The 21,919-nt window shown below is 39.4% G+C and overlaps 1 protein-coding gene across 1 annotated transcript in view; it reads left to right on the top strand.

Annotated features, from left to right (window-relative positions):
• The window catches only part of pgk1 (phosphoglycerate kinase 1), a 33,572-nt gene that overhangs the window by 292 nt on the left and 11,361 nt on the right, over positions 1-21,919 (top strand). Inside the window, exons 2-4 of the mRNA XM_069892872.1 lie at positions 4,804-4,854; positions 6,072-6,227; positions 14,540-14,684. Coding sequence (XP_069748973.1) covers positions 4,804-4,854; positions 6,072-6,227; positions 14,540-14,684 — 352 coding nt within the window. The remainder of the gene's footprint in view (positions 1-4,803; positions 4,855-6,071; positions 6,228-14,539; positions 14,685-21,919) is intronic.

Here is a 21,919-nt window from a genome sequence, read left to right as displayed (position 1 = left end):
GTGGGGGGGGGGGCAGGCCGGTGGGGGGGGGGGCAGGCCGGTGGGGGGGGGGCAGGCCGGTGGGGGGGGGCAGGCCGGTGGGGGGGGGGCAGGCCGGTGGGGGGGGGGCAGGCCGGTGGGGGGGGGGCAGGCCGGTGGGGGGGGGGCAGGCCGGTGGGGGGGGGGCAGGCCGGTGGGGGGGGGCAGGCCGGTGGGGGGGGGAGGGGAACGGGGCAGGTCGGTGGGGAGGGGAACGGGGCAGGCCGGTGGGGAGGGGAACGGGGCAGGCCGGTGGGCGGGGGGGTTGCGGGGGGCCGGGAGGGGGAACTGACCGGCCACGGGAGGGGGGCAGAGCCAGGGGGGGACGGGGGGGAACCGGCCGGCGGCCGCTCCCTGGGGCCGTGCAGCGATCTGTGCAGGATGGGAGAGATGCCCCTGGACGTGGCTTTGGGCCCTGCGGCATCGTCGTCCTTCGCTCCGAGCCAAGGTCGGAAGTGCGGATGATGAGAGATGATTGTGGTGAGGAAGTCGGGACATTCGGTGAATTGCGGTGACCTCCTGGTGCAAAGAGCCACGTTATGACCATCTGACGACGTGACTGTCTTTTTAAACCATGCACGCAGACGAAGGCAGTGATTATTCAGGAATCTGTTGGCAAGCTGAGTGCTCACCTTCCCGGTGATAGCAGAATGTGCGGCTCTTTGAGGATGGAGGCTGCATCCTGGAGATGTCCTCGGTGGAGTGAAGTCTGGTGTCCGGGATGTGACAGGTTGCGTTAACAGCCTTCGAGTTTATTCTTGTCCTGAGAGTTGGTGCCTCTGTTCCAGGCAGTGATGCAGCCAGCCAGAACCTGTAGAACTTGGGTTGATAATGCAGAGTTCCCTTTCCCAGAGAATTAAACTAACCTTGGCGCATTCAAATTTGGATTGCTAAATAGCAACTGATTTTGGATGCGTCAACTGCTAGGCAAGGACCATTCACTCTAAGAGGTGCCTTTTTCTGTTTTTAACATTTCATGGCATGACGAATACTGAACTCGCCATTGGAGTGGTCACCATTAATCAGGAACTTAACCAGTCACACAAATACTGTGGGTGCAAATAGCTGTTCACCGACTAGGATTCCTGTGGTGAGGTCTTGCCATTGGATACTATAAAACTATTTCAATATTTACAAGAAATATTCCCCTTGCTTGGAAGAGTACAACTCCAGCAAGTGCTCAACACAATCCAGACAGTCTGCTTTTCTGGCCCTTATCAGGCATGTTAAATATCTTGAATCAGTGAAGTTGATTTGAAGATGGGGGAGGATATAATCATGATAGCATTTTTGAGCATGGAAACAGGCCCATCTGTCCATGCTGACCAAGTTGGTCCCTTTAATCTACGTTTGTCCCATATCCATCTAAACCTTTTACTTTCCACTCACATACCACTTTTAAGTATTCCCTATGCCATCGGTGCTCTGTGATTAGTAAGGGATTGCTTAAGGTGGGATGTGGGTGGAAAGAAAAAGTTTGAAAACCACTGTTTTAATCATTCCAAATTGATTCGTTATGTGCACAGTTTCATAACTCCAAAGGAAATGGACAATTTTTCTCAAGCAAAATATTTCAGGAACAATTGGGTTTAGAGCAGTGGTTCTCAAACTTTTTCTTTCCACTCACATACCACTTTAAGTAATCCCTATGCCATTGATTAGTTAGGGCTAATGTCTAAATTTAAATGAAAATAAGGTCTTCACATAATCGTATCTTTTTGCAACCTGGTTTTGAATTGATGCGGTTTACATAGTTAATTTTCAGGGAATAGAATTTTTCTTTGATTCCTTACAATTTATTTGTAATCTTTTGTTTCTGTTCTTTTACTGATTATTATTTTAATTCACTTTGCAAAATCTTTCCTATGTAATTTTTTTTATGACAGATAATTAGACTAAATCCTGTTACTATCCTTTGCTTGGATATTTCATCCCAAATGCCAGAGCAGAGGAATAAAATTGTGTCTAATGAGTAGTCACAGTTATATGAATAGTCCTTCTTAAGAATAAATTGAATGCAACGTCAGTTTTTCCCTTATTGTTCTTGTGGGAGTTTTAAGATTTTGCAGACCATTCCATGCTGTTATGGCTGGCCTCTTGTTTTCCCAGGATTGTTAGCATATTATTGATACTGCTGAAGGTTTATCATAGCCAATGGAGCACTTTTTCTGCAGGATTTCTAAAATTGAAGTGGTGTCTATATTGATCAACACATCTTTCATTTGCTGATGTAAAGGGTCTTCAAAATCATTGCTAATTTTGTACATCGAATGAGAGCATAGGACTTTCAGATTCTCTCTCATGTTCATTTATAGTTGACCTCTTAACCTATAGAATAAATGAGCACATTTATAGTTGGGTCCAAGCAGTAAAAATAGTGACATATCATGTAACTTTAGATCTGCACTTGTATCTTGTACTCCAGAACAGGCCATAATTACTTTTGTTACAAAGAATCTTTAGTAGTCATAGGTACATCACTTTAAAATTGTAATTGAAAATAGTATGAAGGGCCTTTTTAAATCATGGGGTTGAAGAAGAACATCTGGTTTAGAAGATTTTAAAGTTTTCAGTAGTTTGTCCGAACTCTCTGTAGTAAATGCATTTTTTGCTGTAAATTTTACAGTATTATATTTGAAAACCTCAAACTACTGTTTTCCATTAAGCTGTTTCCAAAATGTTGTTTATTTGCAATGAGATTTAGCAGTGGAATGACACTCCACAATGTAGAACTGCTTTGAAACACGAGGTTCAGAAAAGTAGGTAGTAGCAAAATTGTCACTTCCTCCACGTGGATATCAACAACTGATCTGAGCACATGTGTGATGTCCTTCATCAGAATCTCAAAACTATTCATGAATGAATGATCACACAAAGTTGTTATCAAATAATATCTTGTTTGGGGGGTGGGGGGGGGGAAGAATTATTTTATAGAGGGATTGCAGATGTTTGAAGCTATTTTATCTAAGGAATTGTATTTGTTACTGTTTAGACAAATAAATTGTTTTTGCCTTAATTATAATACCTTGAGTTTCTTACATACATTTGTTTGTCTTTTATAATGTGCATAATTAATTCCACTGTTCAAATGATTTTTGATTCTCCTTTAGTTTCATTTTGCTGAATAATTAGAAGCAGAAAATGATGAATTATTGACTTGAATGAGTTGCATTTAAGTTGAGAAAGGGATGAACGGGTGACATTTGACCTTGCGAGACATTTTTAACAGCATCATTATTAAAATGGATTGTTGTTAGAGACTAAATGTTTAAACCTTTCATGAACTGTATTTTAAATGACCCTCATTGTGACATTCCTGGTCAAATTGGTGCTGATTTTTAAAACTGAAATTCACGTTGACTTCAGATTTATAGGTTTCGACAAATACTAAGATCTACATTGAATCTCTCCCCCAAGTTCCAACGAAGCGTGATGTTTCACAAGCATCCTAAAACAATTGCAAAAATGTATCCAATCAAAATTGTCATTAATTATTTTGTAAATTATCAAATCAAAATCTTCAGTGCAAATGTTTTATTTCTTTGCAAATTGAATAAAAAGTAGGTTATGCTTCAGTTATATGGGGCCTTGAGACTTCATTTGGAGGACTACACAATATTGGCCTTCTAATTTAATTCTTTGCAAATTGAATAAAAAGTAGGTTATGCTTCAGTTATATGGGGCCTTGTTTCATTTGGAGGACTGTACACAATATTGGCCTTCTAATTTAATGAATGATATTAATTCATTGGAAGCAGTTCAGAGAAGTTTAATTTTTTAAAAATTTAGAGATACAGGTACTTAATGGACTAATCCTCCACCAAATTCATATGTTCTAATGTGACATTTGAATTTGTGGTGTTATCTAAATGTACTTTTTGATCTTAATATCTCTTATGTTGGTTTGTGATCTTTAAAAATGTAGCAATGGCTTTCATCAGAACTGAGAAAGTGAGGATAAATAAAAGCAAGAGATATTCCCTGGAGTGGCTGTCGGATATGCTTTTTGTGAGCGCAAAATTTGGATGAATTTTGTGAGGATTGACATAAGTTGCTGTTTAACATTGGTAAAAGCTGACCGATCTGCTTATTGGAATTTTCATCAAGAATCCGATGTAGAGCAACTGAATTATATAGTGCTCGGTGTTGTGGGGAAAAAATGGTGTCAATTATTTGCATGGAATTGTTCCTTTTTTGAGGAAACATTAAATTTTGGTTGTGATTCACTCCCTAGCCATAAAACCTAAAAGGACTGTTATTTGGGGCCATGGAACAAGTACATTTTGATGGTTGATGACCTTTCTGATGTTTTATTGAAACATTACTGGGCTGCAGTCTTTAGTCTCAATGGTGAATGTCCACGTCACTCACTGAGTGATTGGTTGAGGAAGACAAGGAATGCTGCCTCTGGCCACATTGTGTGGACTTTTGGAGGAATAAACATCTCACTTTGTGCAATCTTCCTATTGTTATCTTTATTCTGAGGCATGTTGCTTACTCAACAGTGTATTCAGTGTCTCAGTCCTTGTCAAATCTTTGCAGTTCTCATTGTCTGATGATTGCTGCTGACCTCTGATGTACTCATTCGTGGGGAGGCTTTTGCCTGCGATGTCCTGGGCTGTGTCCACTATCTGTGTATTTTTGGAGTACTGTGTAAAGTATAATTTTGTTCTTGATATTTGGTGTCTCAGTCACTTTCAATGAATGGATAATAATTTGTGAAACTATATTGAGGTAATGAGATTGAGCCTAGATTGTTGAGTAACAGAGACACCTGTGTTTCAGGGTGGACTTCAATGTACCGATGAAGAACAATCAGATCACCAACAACCAAAGGTAAGATCCACTTTGCTCAGCTGCCAATTAATTCTGTATGCATAGGCTAGTACAAAAGAGTTAACTGATTGGTCGGGCTTTGATTCAGTGAGAATGCAATTGCTTCTGCTTGTTGACCCTAGTGCTGGAGCAGGTGACTCGTTTATTTCAATGAAGAGGATTACCTGAAATGGATGGAATCTTAGAAAATCTACATACGTGTGCATCGTCAGAGCTCTTAAACCTGATTTTGCGTCCCAAGATTTTGTCTCTAGTCCTGCAGGTTGCATGCTTGAAAACACTAACCACCTTTCAGAGACTTTCTTTCCTGCTGTTATCACACTCTTAAATGGACATGTCATTGGTAAAGGATGATTCATCTGCATTGTTTTTCTCTGAAGCCTCCACTATATTCTGTACTTTTCTCTGCATTCTGTCCTACTTATAATGACACTACTGCAAACACTTTGTTTATTTTGTTGGTTGCTATTGCACTACCTGCTGTATGAGTTGACTTGCCTGAATAGCATGCAAAATAACTCCACACAGGTGATGATTAACAATTCAATGTTTAAATGTGGTTAAGTATTTTTATCAACCATACCACCTCTGAAGGGGAAGGGGGAGGGGGACGGAGGAGTCCACATTTTTAATCCCTTTGATAGTTATTAAAAAGCTATGCCTCCGAATCTCTACCTATGTTAGGGATGATTATAGTCGGCAACCCAATGGCCAGCACGTCTTCCTGGTGTGGGAGGAAATGAGAGCATCCAGGGTAAACCCATATTGTTAAAGGATATGTGGAAATTCTATACAGACAGCACTGTAAGATGGCTGCATTAACTGTGGTGCCCACATGGGGGATACTCTCATTTTCTTAGAGGACTCAGCATTAATTTATTGCAAGCTCCATGCAGACTGTATTTTGCCATTCTATCGCACAAAGGAGTTCACAGAAGAATGGGATTTTTTTTGGTGAGTTGGGCACAATTTTAGGAAATTTTCTTTGATTTTGCTGTATTTTAATTTTGTGGTTGGCTACATATTGGGCCTTTAAAAAGACCCAACATGCAGTTGATTGAGCAATGATTGCAGTCCTTGCAAATAACATCCCTGGATATATTGATAACTTAGTTTCAAAGCTGATTTTAGAAATTTTCTAGAACAAGAATTTGGAGGGAAATCTGTGCAGGATTTATAAACATTGTGAAATGTTTTATTTCCTCCCCTCCCCACAGAATTAAAGCTGCAGTTCCAACTATAAAGCACTGCTTAGACAATGGAGCAAAGTCGGTTGTTATCATGAGCCACTTGGGGAGGCCTGATGGTATGCCTATGCCTGAGAAGTTTTCACTGACACCAGTTGCAGAAGAACTGAAGAAACTTATGGGAAGGTAATGCAAAGTCTGAACGATCAGATTATTCAGATGTGTAATGCTTACTTGGCAGTCTTATAATTGTAGAATATTCAGTTGCATGGATTCACTGTGTGTGACACAGTTATAGTTGCTGTGCTTGTATCGCATGGTATATCAATTTATTTTCTTCATGGTGAGAAGGCAGGTATCTTAATAAATTGGAGGATAACTTTAGAAGTACCTCATTTATTTAAGAATTGGTAAGCATTAGTGTTGAACAGTCATGGAATGTATTATAATTGGGGATTTCTTGTGGGATGTCCATTTTTCAGGTAAAATTGTGCAACCACGAGAGCTGGGAGACGGATCTCTAGTTTTTTAAAATAATTTTTTAATTTTTCACACTGAACCATATCAACTAAAATATATACAAATGTTTCTCATTAAATATACACAATGGCATTTTCTCCCTTTTATTTCCCCTACCCTTCCTCCTACCCCCCTCCAAAACCAATAAATATTCAACATATACAATACAATAAAACCATTAAACAATCTCATCACACAATGAAAAATAAACAAGAAAAATGTGTCATCTACTTTTACACACTGGATCAAGTCGTTTTGTCTTCTTATCATTTTAGGGGGTGGAGGTCCGAGGTAAGCCCTCTCTGTTATGTTCCATGTACGGTTCTCAAATTTGTTCAAATAATGTGACTTTATTTTTAAAATTGTTATTTTTTTTCCAATGGAATACATTTATTCATTTCCATGTACCATTGCTGTATTCTCAGACTCTCTTCCATTTTCCAAGTTGACATTATACATTTTTTTTGCTACTTCTAAGGCTATCATAATTTTTTTTTGTGCTTTATTCAATTTGAGGCCTAATTCCTTCCTTCCTTCCTTGTATTACTTAGAAGAAAGATTTCTGGATTTTTTTTGGTATGTTATTTTTTATGATTTTATTTAATATCTGATTTAGATCTTCCCAAAACATTTTCACTTTCTTACATGCCCAAATTGCATGTACTGTTGTTCCCGTTTCCTTCTTACAGCGAAAACATCTATCTGATAATGTTGGATCCCATTCTTTTAACTTTTGAGGTGTGATATATAACCTGTGTAACCAATTATACTGTATCATACGTAACCTTGTGTTTATTCTTAGTTCCAGAACATAACTTTTCCCATGTTTTTTTATCTTTATGTTTAAATCACTTTCCCACTTTTGTTTAGGTTTATAGCTTATTTCATCATTTTCCTTATCTTGCAGCTTAATGTACATGTTCGTTATAAATCTTTTAATTATCATTGTGTCTAATCACATTCAAAGCTGCTTCCTTCTGGTAATCTCAGTCTGTTTCCCAATTTATCCTTTAAATAAGCTTTCAGTTGATGATATGCAAACATTGTACCACGAGTTATTCCATATTTGTACTTCAACTGTTCAAATGTTAATAAATTATTTCCCAAAAAACAATTTTCTATTCTTTTGATTCCTTTTCTCTCCAATTCTCTATTTAAAAGGGATTAGTGGGTTTTGTGTCAATAACAATTTTGGTATTTGGTAATTTGTTTTTTTTTCCTTTAAGTGGATCTTCCATATACTAAGTAAATGATGCAATACTGGTGAGCTTTTATATTGCACCAGCTTTTCATTCCACTTATACAGTATATGTTCCGGTACCTTCTCCCCTATTTTATCTAGTTCTATCTTAGTCCAGTCTGATTTTTTTCCCTTGTCTGGTAATAATCTGATAAACACCTTAATTGTGCAGCTCTATAATATTTTTTAAAGTTTGGTAACTGCGAACCACCTTGGCTGTACTTCTCTGTTAATTTATCTAACGCTATCCTCTATTTTCCCCCCTTTCCACAAGAATTTCCTTATTATTCTCTTAAGTTCATTAAAGAATTTCTCTGTTAAGGGAATTGGCAACGATTGAAAGAAGAATTGTATCCTTGGGAAGACCTTCATTTTAATGCAATTTGCCCTCCCTATCAACGTTAGCGGTAATTCTTTCCAATGTTTGAAATCTTCCTGCAATTTCTTTATTAGTGCATGATAATTTAGTTTGTACAGGTTGCTTAAGTTATTATCTAACCTAATATCTAGGTATCGAATTGCTTGTGTTTGCCATTTAAACGGTGATTCTTTTTTAAATTCGTATAATCCACATTACTCATTGGCATCACTTCACTTTTATTTGCATTAATCTTGTACCCTGATATTTCTCCATACTCCTTCAATTTCTTATGTAATTCTTTTATTGATATTTCTGGTTCTGTTTTGCTTTGTTGGGACCCAGGTAAACTGCCTCAGGATCTTCGTGATGCCACCATCATCACCCTGTACAAAAACAAAGGCGAGAAATCAGACTGCTCAAACTACAGGGGAATCACGTTGCTCTCCATTGCAGGCAAAATCTTCGCTAGGATTCTACTAAATAGAATAATACCTAGTGTCGCTGAGAATATTCTCCCAGAATCACAGTGCGGCTTTCGCGCTAACAGAGGAACCACTGACATGGTCTTTGCCCTCAGACAGCTCCAAGAAAAGTGTAGAGAACAAAACAAAGGACTCTACATCACCTTTGTTGACCTCACCAAAGCCTTCGACACCGTGAGCAGGAAAGGGCTTTGGCAAATACTAGAGCGCATCGGATGTCCCCCAAAGTTCCTCAACATGATTATCCAACTGCACGAAAACCAACAAGGTCGGGTCAGATACAGCAATGAGCTCTCTGAACCCTTCTCCATTAACAATGGCGTGAAGCAAGGCTGTGTTCTCGCACCAACCCTCTTTTCAATCTTCTTCAGCATGATGCTGAACCAAGCCATGAAAGACCCCAACAATGAAGACGCTGTTTACATCCGGTACCGCACGGATGGCAGTCTCTTCAATCTGAGGCGCCTGCAAGCTCACACCAAGACACAAGAGAAACTTGTCCGTGAACTACTCTTTGCAGATGATGCCGCTTTAGTTGCCCATTCAGAGCCAGCTCTTCAGCGCTTGACGTCCTGCTTTGCGGAAACTGCCAAAATGTTTGGCCTGGAAGTCAGCCTGAAGAAAACTGAGGTCCTCCATCAGCCAGCTCCCCACCATGACTACCAGCCCCCCCACATCTCCATCGGGCACACAAAACTCAAAACGGTCAACCAGTTTACCTATCTCGGCTGCACCATTTCATCAGATGCAAGGATCGACAATGAGATAGACAACAGACTCGCCAAGGCAAATAGCGCCTTTGGAAGACTACACAAAAGAGTCTGGAAAAACAACCAACTGAAAAACCTCACAAAGATAAGCGTATACAGAGCCGTTGTCATACCCACACTCCTGTTCGGCTCCGAATCATGGGTCCTCTACCGGCACCACCTACGGCTCCTAGAACGCTTCCACCAGCGTTGTCTCCGCTCCATCCTCAACATCCATTGGAGCGCTCACACCCCTAACGTCGAGGTACTCGAGATGGCAGAGGTCGACAGCATCGAGTCCACGCTGCTGAAGATCCAGCTGCGCTGGATGGGTCACGTCTCCAGAATGGAGGACCATCGCCTTCCCAAGATCGTATTATATGGCGAGCTCTCCACTGGCCACCGTGACAGAGGTGCACCAAAGAAAAGGTACAAGGACTGCCTAAAGAAATCTCTTGGTGCCTGCCACATTGACCACCGCCAGTGGGCTGATAACGCCTCAAACCGTGCATCTTGGCGCCTCACAGTTTGGCGGGCAGCAGCCACCTTTGAAGAAGACCGCAGAGCCCACCTCACTGACAAAAGGCAAAGGAGGAAAAACCCAACACCCAACCCCAACCAACCAATTTTCCCTTGCAACCGCTGCAATCGTGTCTGCCTGTCCCGCATCGGACTGGTCAGCCACAAACGAGCCTGCAGCTGACGTGGACTTTTTACCCCCTCCATAAATCTTCGTCCGCGAAGCCAAGCCAAAGAGTATACTATGGTGTCATCTGCAAATAAGCTGATTTTATACTCCTTCTCCTTTATTTTTATCCCTTTTATTTTCTGTTCTTATCAGTTCGGCCAATGGTTCTATTGCTAAAGCGACCAATGAGGGGGATAATGGACACCCCTGTCTAGTTCAACTAAATTTAGATTGGTTCGATACATATCCATTTACTGTTACCTTCGCCAATGGTCCATTATACAATGCTTTAATCCAATTAATATATTTTTCTGGTAGATTGAATCTCTGTAATACTTTAAATAAAAAATTCTATTCTGTTCTGTCAAAGGCTTTTTCTGCGTCTAAAGCAACAGCCACTGTTGACTTCTTATTTCCTTGAACTGCACGAATTAGATTAATAAGTTTACAGACATTATCCGCTGTTCGTTTTTTCTTAATAAATCCAGTTTGATCTTGTTTTACTATTTTTGGTACACGTTCGGCCAATCTGTTTGCTAATAATTTTGCTATTATCTTATAATCTGAATTAAGTAGAGATATTGATTAATATGATGCTGGTCTTAGTGGATCCTTCCCCATCTTTAGTATTACTGTAATTATTGCTGTCTTACATGAATCTGGCAAGTTTTGTGTTTCTTCTATGTGGTTCATTACTTCCAGGAGAGGAGGAATTAATAACTCTTTAAATGTTTTATAGAATTCTATTGGGTATCCATCTTCTCCAAGCGTTTTATTGTTCGGCAGCTTTTTTAATATATCCTGTACTTTATTTCAAATGGTTTTATCAGTTTGTTTTGTTCCTCTTGCAATTTCAGCATTTCAATTTTAGCTAAAACCTCTTCTATTTTATCATCTTTCCCCTCGTTCTCAGTTTGGTATAAATTGTTCATAAAATTCCTTAAAGTTCTCATTAATCACTATTGGGTTATATGTAATTTGTTTGTCCTTTTTCCTTGATGCCAATACCGTTCTTTTAGCTTGTTCTGTTTTAAGTTGCCAGGCTAATATTTTATGGGTTTTTTTTCTCCCAGTTCGTAATACTTTTGCTTTATTTTCATTGTTCTTCTCCACCTTGTACGTTTGTAATGTTTCGTATTTTATTTTTGTCCACCAATTCTCTCCTTTTCGTTATATCATCCCTTTTTACTAGTTCCTTTTCTGTACTTACTCTCTCCCTTTCCAACTGCTCTATTTTCCAATTGTAGTCCTTTTTCATCTTAGTTACATAACTTATTATCTGCCCTCTAATGAAGGCTTTCATTGTGTCCCATAATATAAATTTATCTTTCATTGATTCCTTATTTATTTCAAAATGTTTTAATTTGGCATTCAAAAAACTCTCTAAATTCCTGCCTTTCAAGTAGCATGAGGTTTAACCTCTATCTATATATTCTTGGTGGGATGTCCTCCAGTTCTATTTATAATATTAGAGGTGAATGGGCCGACAACAAAAACCTATCAATCCTTGAGTATGTTTTATGCCTACTTGAATAACATGAGTATTCCTTCTCTCTTGGGTGCTGCCTCCTCCATATATCCATAAGTTTCATTTCCTGCATTGATTTAACCATAAATTTGGCCACTTTATTTTTACTTGTCTTTTGTCCCGTTTTATCCAACATTGGATTCAAATTAAGGTTAAAATCCCCTCCTATCAATATATTTCCTTGTGTATCTACAATCTTCAAAAAAATGCCCTGCATAAACTTTTCATCCTCCTCATTAGGTGCATATATATTGAGCAAATTCCAAAATTCTGAATATATCTGACACTTTATCATTACATACTTCCTTGCTGGAACTATTATTTCCTCCTCTATTTTGATTGGTACATTTTTATTTATTAATATAGCTAAATCTCTAGCTTTTGAATTATATGATGCTGTCATTACATGTCCTACCCAGTCTCTCTTTAATTTATGGTTCACTTCAGTTAGATGCGTTTCCTGCACAAATGCTATATCTATTTTTTCTTTTTTCAGTAAATTTAATAGCCACCTGCCCAACCCCCCCCAGAAAACACTTTTTTTTTACACATAAAGTTTTCCCTTTTCCTACTTCCTTCCTTCCCTTCTTTACATATACAGTTTTTGGATCCTTTGGATCCGAGAACAGTCTGTTTTGCTCCCCGGGATAAATATTTTAAGCACAGCTGGATGTCTTAACATAAATTTATAACCTTTTTTCCATAGGATTGATTTTGCTGTATTAAACTCCTTCCTCTTCTTTGAGTTCAAAACTTATGTCTGGGTAAAAAAATATTTTTTGACCCTTGTATTCCAATGGTTTATTGTCTTCTCTAATTTTATTCCTTGCCCACTCCAGTATATTTTCTCTTGTCGTATATCTCAAAAATTTTACTAAAACGGATCTTGTTTTTTGATGTGTCTGTGGTTTATGAGCTAATGTTCTGTGTGCCCTTTCTATTTCCATTCCTTCCTGCATTGCTGTCGTTCCCAGGACCTTCGGATCCCTTCTTTTATAAATTCCTTCATATCTGTGCCTTCTTCATCTTCCTTTAGGTCCACTATTTTTGTTGTTTCGCCTACTATAATTTTCCAACATATCAATTTTCTGAACTAACAACTCTTGTCTCTTTAATTTTTTTAAAATCACTTTCTTCCAATTTTCCTCCAAGTCGTTTACTTCCATTTCTACAGCCATTTCTTGTTCTTCCACATTTTTCCCTATTTCTTTCATGACTAGCTCTAATCTTTGCATTTTATCATCTTTTCATTTTTCCTTTAATTGCACTAAATTCTAATGACAGCCATTCTTTTAATGCTCTCATTTGTTCTTCAATAAAAGCTTTATCTATATTCTGTCCATCTGTTTTACCTTCTATTTCTCTGTGAAGATCTTGGTCTTCTTCCTCTTCTTCTGTTCCTGTGTTTGTGTCTTCTTCTCTTCTTTGTATCTGTGTCTCTTCTGATTTTTCTGCTGAGTAGCTTGTCTCACTTTGTGAGGCCTCTTTTTGCTTGGCCTCTTGCTGTTGGTCCTCTCCTTCTGAGCTGCTCATCTGTCGAGCCTCCTGCTGCTGCTCCTCTTGCCGTTCACCCTGTCGACTTTCTTTCTCTCCTGGTACTTCACTCCCTCTCTTTCCGCTTTCCTCATCTTCCAGCTGAGAGCCCTGGTGTGGGGCGTACCTCAGCTGGTCGCCCAGTGGTTGCCCGCTCCTCAGCTGAGCCCCCCTCCCGTCGGTGTTTTCCTTTACCTTAGATCGCGCTCTGCTCATGCGCGCCTCCTCGCTCATGTGCAGTTGCGCACTTTTGATTGTCTCAGAGTCATTTTTGCAGTCTACCATTGGGGGGGGGGGGGGGGGTCGCGGTCCGCAGGGCCGGCAGCAACCTAGTGTATCGGGCGCTCTTCGCCACCACGGCTCCCTGTTCCTTCGTGCAGGTAAGGGCTTCTCCTTTCTTTTCCAATGTCTTTTTTTTAAAACTTGTTTTTACTTTTTCCTTCTAAGGTGCCATCTTATTTCTCTTCTGCAACTTTATCTTTTATTTCTTATATTTATTGAACTTTATCTTGACTTTTTTCTTCTTTTCTGGGGAGAGCTGGTTTTACCCTACCGTCCACTACTCCATCACGTGACTCTTCCCCTGATCTCTGGTTTGGAATGATGGATTTTGCTTGTGAAGGCCTGGGTGTTGACTTGGTCACTAAACTTCAGGCTAGCCCAGATAGGTCTTGCAATCACCTTCTAGTGTGGATTTCCCCATTCCAACATATCAGTTAAGTGAAATCCCTGACATGCAGCAACAGTGATGTTGAGAATTCTCACAGACAGTAAATTAGGAATATAAAAGCACAAATGTAAGCAATATTTTAAACATTTTACATTGTGCTAAATCAAAATCCACTGCATTTTCAATTATTAAATAAGGAAGTATAAATCCACACAAAATTAGATTTTAAAACCTCAGGTTGTGAAATAATTGAGCTGATGTACATGTTGTGTGATAGAGTATCCATTTTCTAATACTTTGCAAGAAAATAGAAAATAACCCTTCTTACAATAATGTCCCAATAATATTGAATATTTGAATTTTTAATAATTTTGGTTTCTGCAGCTAATGCTGGACAACTCTGGAAAAATAGTGCACTGACTGGATTTGCAGCAACCTTATTTTGGCAGAGCTTTTTCTAATGGATAAGAGATAGATCAAGACTTTTCAGTGGATTGAGAGAACAAATCAATAAAATTCTTTTATATGTATGTCTGTTCTAGCGCTATAGTCGTACAGAACATTGGAAATTTTTCTGTGCAGTGGCCATGTTAAGTTTCTCATGTCATTGACTTTAAGCATTAACTCTTTTCCTCTTCACAGGTGCCACCTGATCTGCACATTTAACTCATTCTCTATTGACTTTTAATATCAGACTATTTACTTTTTATATTTGATTTTATGAACAGGAATATTATTTTCCTCAAAGATTGTGTTGGAAGTGAAGTGGAGCAGGCATGTGCAAACCCAGATCCTGGAAGTGTGATTCTCCTGGAAAACCTCCGATTCCACGTTGAAGAGGAAGGGAAAGGGAAAGATGCATCTGGGAATAAGGTGACTTGCAGCATGTATATATTTTGTGGAATAGTGCAAATAAAAAGGTGTGAGGAAATCAAAGGATTTCTGAAATGGAAGATGTTGGGCTTGAGAGAAACTGCGCCTTCTGTATATGCTGTGCGAGGAACCTGGAATGAACCCTTGCCCTCTGCTCCTCTCCACTATTCTGCTGAAACTTTGTGCAAATCCATAGCCTCTGTTCGTATTTCCACACTAACAAATACTCCCATGTCTTTGGTGGAGAATTTTCCCACAAGAATTGGCATTGAACAGGCTTGGGAGAGCCGTGTGCTACTCACTGCTGAGATGCGAGACCCAGAGCTATGCACTGGCTAATGCAGCACCTGTTCCATATGTATAGACTGTTTGGATCCTGTAATTAGTTCCTCTTATTTTCTCTTGTTGAATGTGATGGGAGCTGCTGGCTTTCACCCTTTTTTTGTATGGATGCCCAGCTGTCCCAATTCAGAGATTCCTCTGTGTTCAATAGTAGGCACTGGCTACTGAGGCATAGGTATTGCCAGCTCCCATCAACACTGAGCCTCACATATCAGTGCTGAATGGACAAATCAGTTGTCCTTTCCATACAAAGCCATGGGTAACTCATTGCTGTGGGAGTGCCAGCAGAGCAGAAAGATTCAAGCCAGGTCCCCGCCTTAGTGCACAGAAACAGTAAGTAGCAGGATTTTGTGGCAGGTTCTCAGAGAAGTCCTATGCAGCACCAGGAAGAGCAGATATTCACACCATGTTACAGCATCCAGCCTGAACAGTGGTCTTTTTGAAAGTATAAGCATTTGCATATTGGTGAGTGTTTAGACAAGAGGACCAAGTGTTCTGTATCCCAGCGGCTTTATACCAAGTGGCATGCTAATTGATTACTAGGAGGAATGGCAGCATATATGCTCTCTTTATAAATCTAGTTGAATCCGATCCTAGGATTTCAATTTAGTTCTTGTTCATAGGAGTCATGTTTCACAGTGTGACAGCAATAAATGCTGATATTTTTGTCTTGATTAAAACTGCAAAATCCAGATCACTCTCGTGAATTAATTGATAATACAACCTGATGATATCTCCTTCACCTAATTTATTTATAATCTTTGCTGCTGTTTTTTCATATCTTCTGAGGCTACCCCAATTCATTTCATCTGGTTGTGAGGTGTTCTTGTAAGTTTCTTGTACTCTCACGGCATTTAAAAAAAACTATTTAAATATATTTTATTAAAATAGCTAAGAGCACATTAAGTACCACAAACACAGAAAATCAGATTGATTACAAAAGTGAAATACTGTAAATACTAGTTTCAAGTTAAATAATGTACTAATTGTGATTTTTTTTTTAATTAAATCTTGTTATTCAAGAATAAATTGGAGAGTTCATATATTTTTCCTCGTATTCGCTATCACTTGTTTCTGAACAATTTATCAGGATGTTGCTGTTAAAGCTTCCAGCACCATTTTGGTGTAATTCTGTGTCCTGAGGAGTTTCCAGTTGTTCTTACCCCCAGGAATATGCCTCCAGCTTCCTCCTGCCACCCCGGAAATGTCAAGCGGCCTGGGAGGAGGCAGATCAGGGCCCGACAGAGCCCAGCAGGCTGAGCCTCAGGCTGCTCAGGAGCAGACACGGAGAAGCAGAGCCAGGGAGTCCAATGGATAAAAGAGGGGAGGGGTTGAAGAACCGGGCTTGGCATGCTGTAGGGGCAGGCGCTGGGCGGAAGATCTGGAAGAAGGAGTGGCAGTGAATGTGAAAGAGTGAAGGGCCGAGTGGGAATGGGAAGAGGACATTCTTGACATTTTAATAGCAATCTGAAACCATTGCTTTTAAAGACTCTTTTGTTTGTCTTCATACTTTTTCTCTTTGGCATGGGATGAAAAATTGTTAGCTTTGCTGATTCTTGCAGTGTTTTCTCTCTTACCAGCTAACTTCCAAGGGTAAAGGAACACAATAATTTCTTTACTTTGTCAATTATGACAAAACTAATGTTGCTCTTTGATTCATTATTATGAGCTTTGCTTTGGTCGGACTCACAATCCAGTGTTTTGAGTTCCTCATTCATCTATCTTCTATTGCACAGTTTTTCTAACCATTTGATCCAAGCTGACATTATCAGTATTGGCCCTATTGACCTTGATGGACAATATTCACATTGGATTCCAATAGTTTGTTACTTTTTATTCATGATGCTGAAAGTTCAAGAAAACATTGAAAAGATGAATTGATTAAGACTCTGTAATACTGAAGACTGATGCTGTTAAGCTTGTATTCAAAATCTTTGAAGAATTTTTTGCCATTTCTTAAATGACTTCTTCTTTGGCTTGGCTTCGCGGACGAAGGTTTATGGAGGGGGTAAAAAGTCCACGTCAGCTGCAGGCTCGTTTGTGGCTGACAAGTCCGATGCGGGACAGGCAGACATGATTGCAGCGGATGCAGGGGAAAATTGGTTGGTTGGGGTTGGGTGTTGGGTTTTTCCTCCTTTGCCTTTTGTCAGTGAGGTGGGCTCTGCGGTCTTCTTCAAAGGAGGTTGCTGCCCGCCAAACTGTGAGGCGCCAAGATGCACGGTTTGAGGCGATATCAGCCCACTGGCAGTAGTCAATGTGGCAGGCACCAAGAGATTTCTTTAGGCAGTCCTTGTACCTTTTCTTTGGTGCACCTCTGTCACGGTGGCCAGTGGAGAGCTCGCAATATAACACGATCTTGGGAAGGCGATGGTCCTCCATTCTGGAGACGTGACCCATCCAGCGCAGCTGGATCTTCAGCAGCGTGGACTCGATGCTGTCGACCTCTGCCATCTCGAGTACTTCGACGTTAGGGATGAAAGCGCTCCAATGGATGTTGAGGATGGAGCGGAGACAACGCTGGTGGAAGCGTTCTAGGAGCCGTAAGTGGTGCCGGTAGAGGACCCATGAAGTCATAAATGACTTCTACATGTGTATGAATTCTCATTTATGGCATCACTAAGGCTTCAATTAAATATTAACATATAAACATTACACTGTCTCCTCTTGAACTGTTCGTATAAAATTGCACCCAAAAGGTACCAGTGTTACCCTGTGCCGAGAGAACAACATTTTGGATTCTGCAGCATGCAGGTGAAACACCTTTATCTTTGTAACTGCAAACTACAGCAGTTGCTATAGGATTAAAAATAAAGTGCGGGATATGCAGCACCCATGGAAGGAGATATTTGGCAATGTCATTAAATGCTGCCTTGCTAAGTGCCTTCAGCATTTTCTGTTTTTACGCTAAGATGTGATGCAGTAATTTCAATAGTTTGAGGTCATAAGCATTATTATCAATTTAAATAATATATCCCACAATATTATGCTTTCTTGTTAATATTTTGACGCTCACATAGTAACTGCTTGACCAGAATAAAATAAGATTGACTAGGAATATCTTTCTCCTCCTTTTCAGATTTTGTTAAAAATCTTATCCTCTTTATTGACTTGCAAAGGTTTATTGTTTGAAAGCCTCCTTTCTTAAACTTCCCTCGGGTACAAGTTTAAGGCACATGCCTGAATGCCAAAAGTCACTGATACTTGTACCAATGACTTCAAGTGGTACCCTAACACTTGAAATAACACCGCTTTCTTGACCTAAGAAATCTCATGGGCTCCTTGCCAGAATTGTTCCAGATACAGTAATAACATTTGCTCTCAGACATGCTGACCTTTATGGACTGACACTGGAGACTCCCTGAACTCGGGCTGGATAGGCCATATTGCTGCTGGATTTCAGCTGCAACTTAATTTAGCATGTATACGGTTATAAATAGTCACAACAATTTTACAATCCGAAGATCTTTCTGCAGATCCATCTCTTGAAATGTGATCAGTTCTTTTTGTCAGTTTATTCAGGCATGTAACGCCATCTGTCAATTATCAGAATTGCAACAGTGTTTTATTCAAATATCTTGTTTTTTTGAGATAAATTTGACTTCACAACAATTTTTACAGCTGTGTCCAGGATCTGCTTGTTGCATTGAATTTTGTGTTATGTATTTTTTTTTTAAAGTTCTTTTGTATAGTAGGATGAAGTGAGTTGTTGATGTCACTTGAACTGGGTTTAAAACTGTGGCACTTGGTCTTAGTTATTTCAGTTAGTGTGTTTCTCTAGACCTGGCAGACTTCCATTAGATCACTAAATGATTATCATGTCTAAAGGTAATCTACCCTGCCAGGATATTTAACCAAGGTAGAAGTTGACAGCAGAGTTAAGGTAGATTCTAATTCTTTATCTGATAATGCACTTTTCAGTAACATCAGGGTGCATTGAGAGACTTCATTTGTCACTTCCCTTTCATTGGTTATTGAAACTAATTGCAATAATCCTACTTCACTCTTCCAATAATTAACAGGGGAATTCGTTTTTAAAAAGTTATGCCTGTTTCAATGCCCCACATGGCTCACTAGAGGATAAGATGTTTGCCAGATTCATACAATGTGCCTTTCAAAACTATACTGTATTTCACTTTATTTTGTCTCTGTCAAGCCACCTTCAGCAACATGAATTGATTTTGTGTGAATCACATCTACTTAATTGAGCCAGAGATTTTGTAATTAATCTTGAGAGAAAGAGTGATGTTAATAGTAGACCTCTGCATCCAGTTTAGAAAGTGAGGACAATGAAAATGTGTTTGAATGTGAGAAAATATACAAGTATGAGTGCTGTAAGGATGTGAACTGAGATTTGTTGTCACTGCTCAACTATAATTAACTGGGCTGAATTTGCCCGTGTGGTTCCTTGTGTTGGAAGCTTTGAAGGCACCACTAGACAAGCTTCCATGCAGGAGAGTAGAACAAATTGTATTTTGTTCCCTCAAGAAGCTAGTTCCGGGGCAGTCATGTGATAGAGTAGAGGCCGGTAGTGTAAAATCAGCCTTCTCCAGAAAAGAAGAAAAAAAAGTTAAGAAAAGACAAGTTCAAAATATAAGAAATAAAAGATAAAGTTGCAGAGAAGAGAAAGAAAATAGTACCTCAGAAGGTAAAAGTAAAAACAACTGGGGGGGAAAAAAAGAAAAGACACTGGAAGAAAAAGGAGAAGGCCCTTCCTGCACGAAGGAATAGGGAGCTGTGGTGGAGAAGAGCACCCGATCTCAGAGATTGGTGACAGCCCAGCGGAGTCACGACCCCCCCTCGCGCCCCCCCCCCCCCCCCCCCCCGAGCGGTGGACTGCAAAAATGGCTTTCTGAGCCAAACAAAAGTGAGCAATCTAAGGTAAAGGAAAACACCGATGGGAGAGGGGCTCAGCTGAGGAGCGGGCAACCACTGAGTGACCAGCTGAGGCACGCCCCACACCAGGGCTCTCAGCTGGAAGATGCGGAAAGAGAGGGAGTGAAGTACCAGGTGAGAAGGAAAGTCGACGGGGTGAAAGGAGAGAGGAGCAGCAGCAGGAGGCTTGACAGATGAGCAGCTCAGAAGGAGAGGACCAACAGCAAGAGGCCAAGCAAGAAGAGGCCTCACAAAGTGAGACAAGCTACTCAGCAGAAAAATCAGAAGAGATACAGAGAAGAAGACACAAACACAGGTACAGAAGAAGAGGAAGAAGACCAAGATCTTCACAGAGAAATAGAAGGTAAAACAGATGGACAGAATATAGATAAAGCTTTTATTGAATAAAAATGAGAGCATTAAAAGAATGGCTGTCAATAGAATTTAGTGCAATTAAAAGAAAAATAAAAAGAAAAGATAAAATGCAAAGATTAGAGCTAGTCATGACAGAAATAGGGAAAAGAGTAGAAAATGTGGAAGAACGAGAAACGGCTATAGAAATGGAAGTAAACGACTTAGAGGAAAATTGGAAGAAAGTGATTATTAAAAAAAAAATTAGTGACAAGAGTTGTTAGTTCAGAAAATTGATATGTTGGAAAATTATAGTAGGCGAAACAACAAAAATAGTGGACCTAAAGGAAGATGAAGAAGGCACAGATATGAAGGAATTTATAAAAGAAGGGATCCGAAGGTCCTGGGAACGACAGCAATGCAGGAAGGAATGGAAATAGAAAGGGCACACAGAACACTAGCTCCGAAACCACAGACACATCAAAAACCAAGATCCATTTTAGTAAAATTTTTGAGATATACGACAAGAGAAAATATACTGGAGTGGGTAAGGAATAAAATTAGAGAAGACAATAAACCATTGGAATACAAGGGTCAAAAAATATTTTTTTACCCAGACAAGTTTTGAACTCTTAAAGAAGAGGAAGGAGTTTAATACAGCAAAATCGATCCTATGGAAAAAAGGTTATAAATTTATGTTAAGACATCCAGCTGTGCTTAAAATATTTATCCCCGGGGAGCAAAATAGAGGGTTCTCGGATCCGAAAGAAGCACAAGAATTTGCAGAACTCTTGCAGGTCAGAAGGAGAGATGAAGAGATGTAATAAGAATGAAGAACGGCGATTTAAAAATAAATAAATAAATATGAAGATGCAAAAACAATGTATATGTAAAGAAGGGAAAGAATAAAGAAGGGAAGGAAGTAAGGAAAAAAATTGAGAACTTTGTTAGGTGTTTATATTTTTTTTTAAAAAGTGTTTTCTGGGGGTAACAGTGGATAATGTCTGTAAACTTATTAATCTAATTCATGCAGTTCAAGGAAATAAGAAACCAACAGTGGCTGTTGCTTTAGACGCAGAAAAAAGCCTTTGACAGAGTAGAGTGGAACTATTTATTTAAAGTATTAGAGGTTCAATCTACCCGAAAAATATATTAATTGGATTAAAGCATTGTATAATGGACCATTGGCGAAGGTAACAGTAAATGGATATGTATTGAACCAATTTAAATTAAGTTGGTGAACTAGACAGGGGTGTCCATTATCCCCATCAATGGTCGCTTTAGCAATAGAACCATTGGCAGAACTGATAAGAACAGAAAATAAAATAAAAAGGATAAAAATGAAGGAGGAGTATAAAATCAGCTTATTTGCAGATGACATCATGGTATACTTAAGAGAACCAGAAATATCAATGAAAGAATTACATAAGAAATTGAAGGTGTATGGAGAAATATCGGGGTACAAGATCAATGCAAATAAAAGTGTAGTGATGCCAATGAGTAACGTGGATTATACGAATTTAAAAAAGAATCACCGTTTAAATGGCAAACCCAAGCAATCCGATACCTAGGTATTAGGTTAGATAATAACTTAAGCCACCTGTACAAACTAAATTATCATGTATTAATAAAATTGCAGGAAGATTTCAAACATTGGAAAGAATTACTGC

This window comes from Narcine bancroftii, chromosome 8, assembly GCF_036971445.1.
Source record: "Narcine bancroftii isolate sNarBan1 chromosome 8, sNarBan1.hap1, whole genome shotgun sequence".
Taxonomy (NCBI): Eukaryota; Metazoa; Chordata; class Chondrichthyes; order Torpediniformes; family Narcinidae; genus Narcine; species Narcine bancroftii.
Note: the sequence above shows the minus strand (reverse complement) of the source record. Positions and strands in the feature narration are given on the sequence as shown.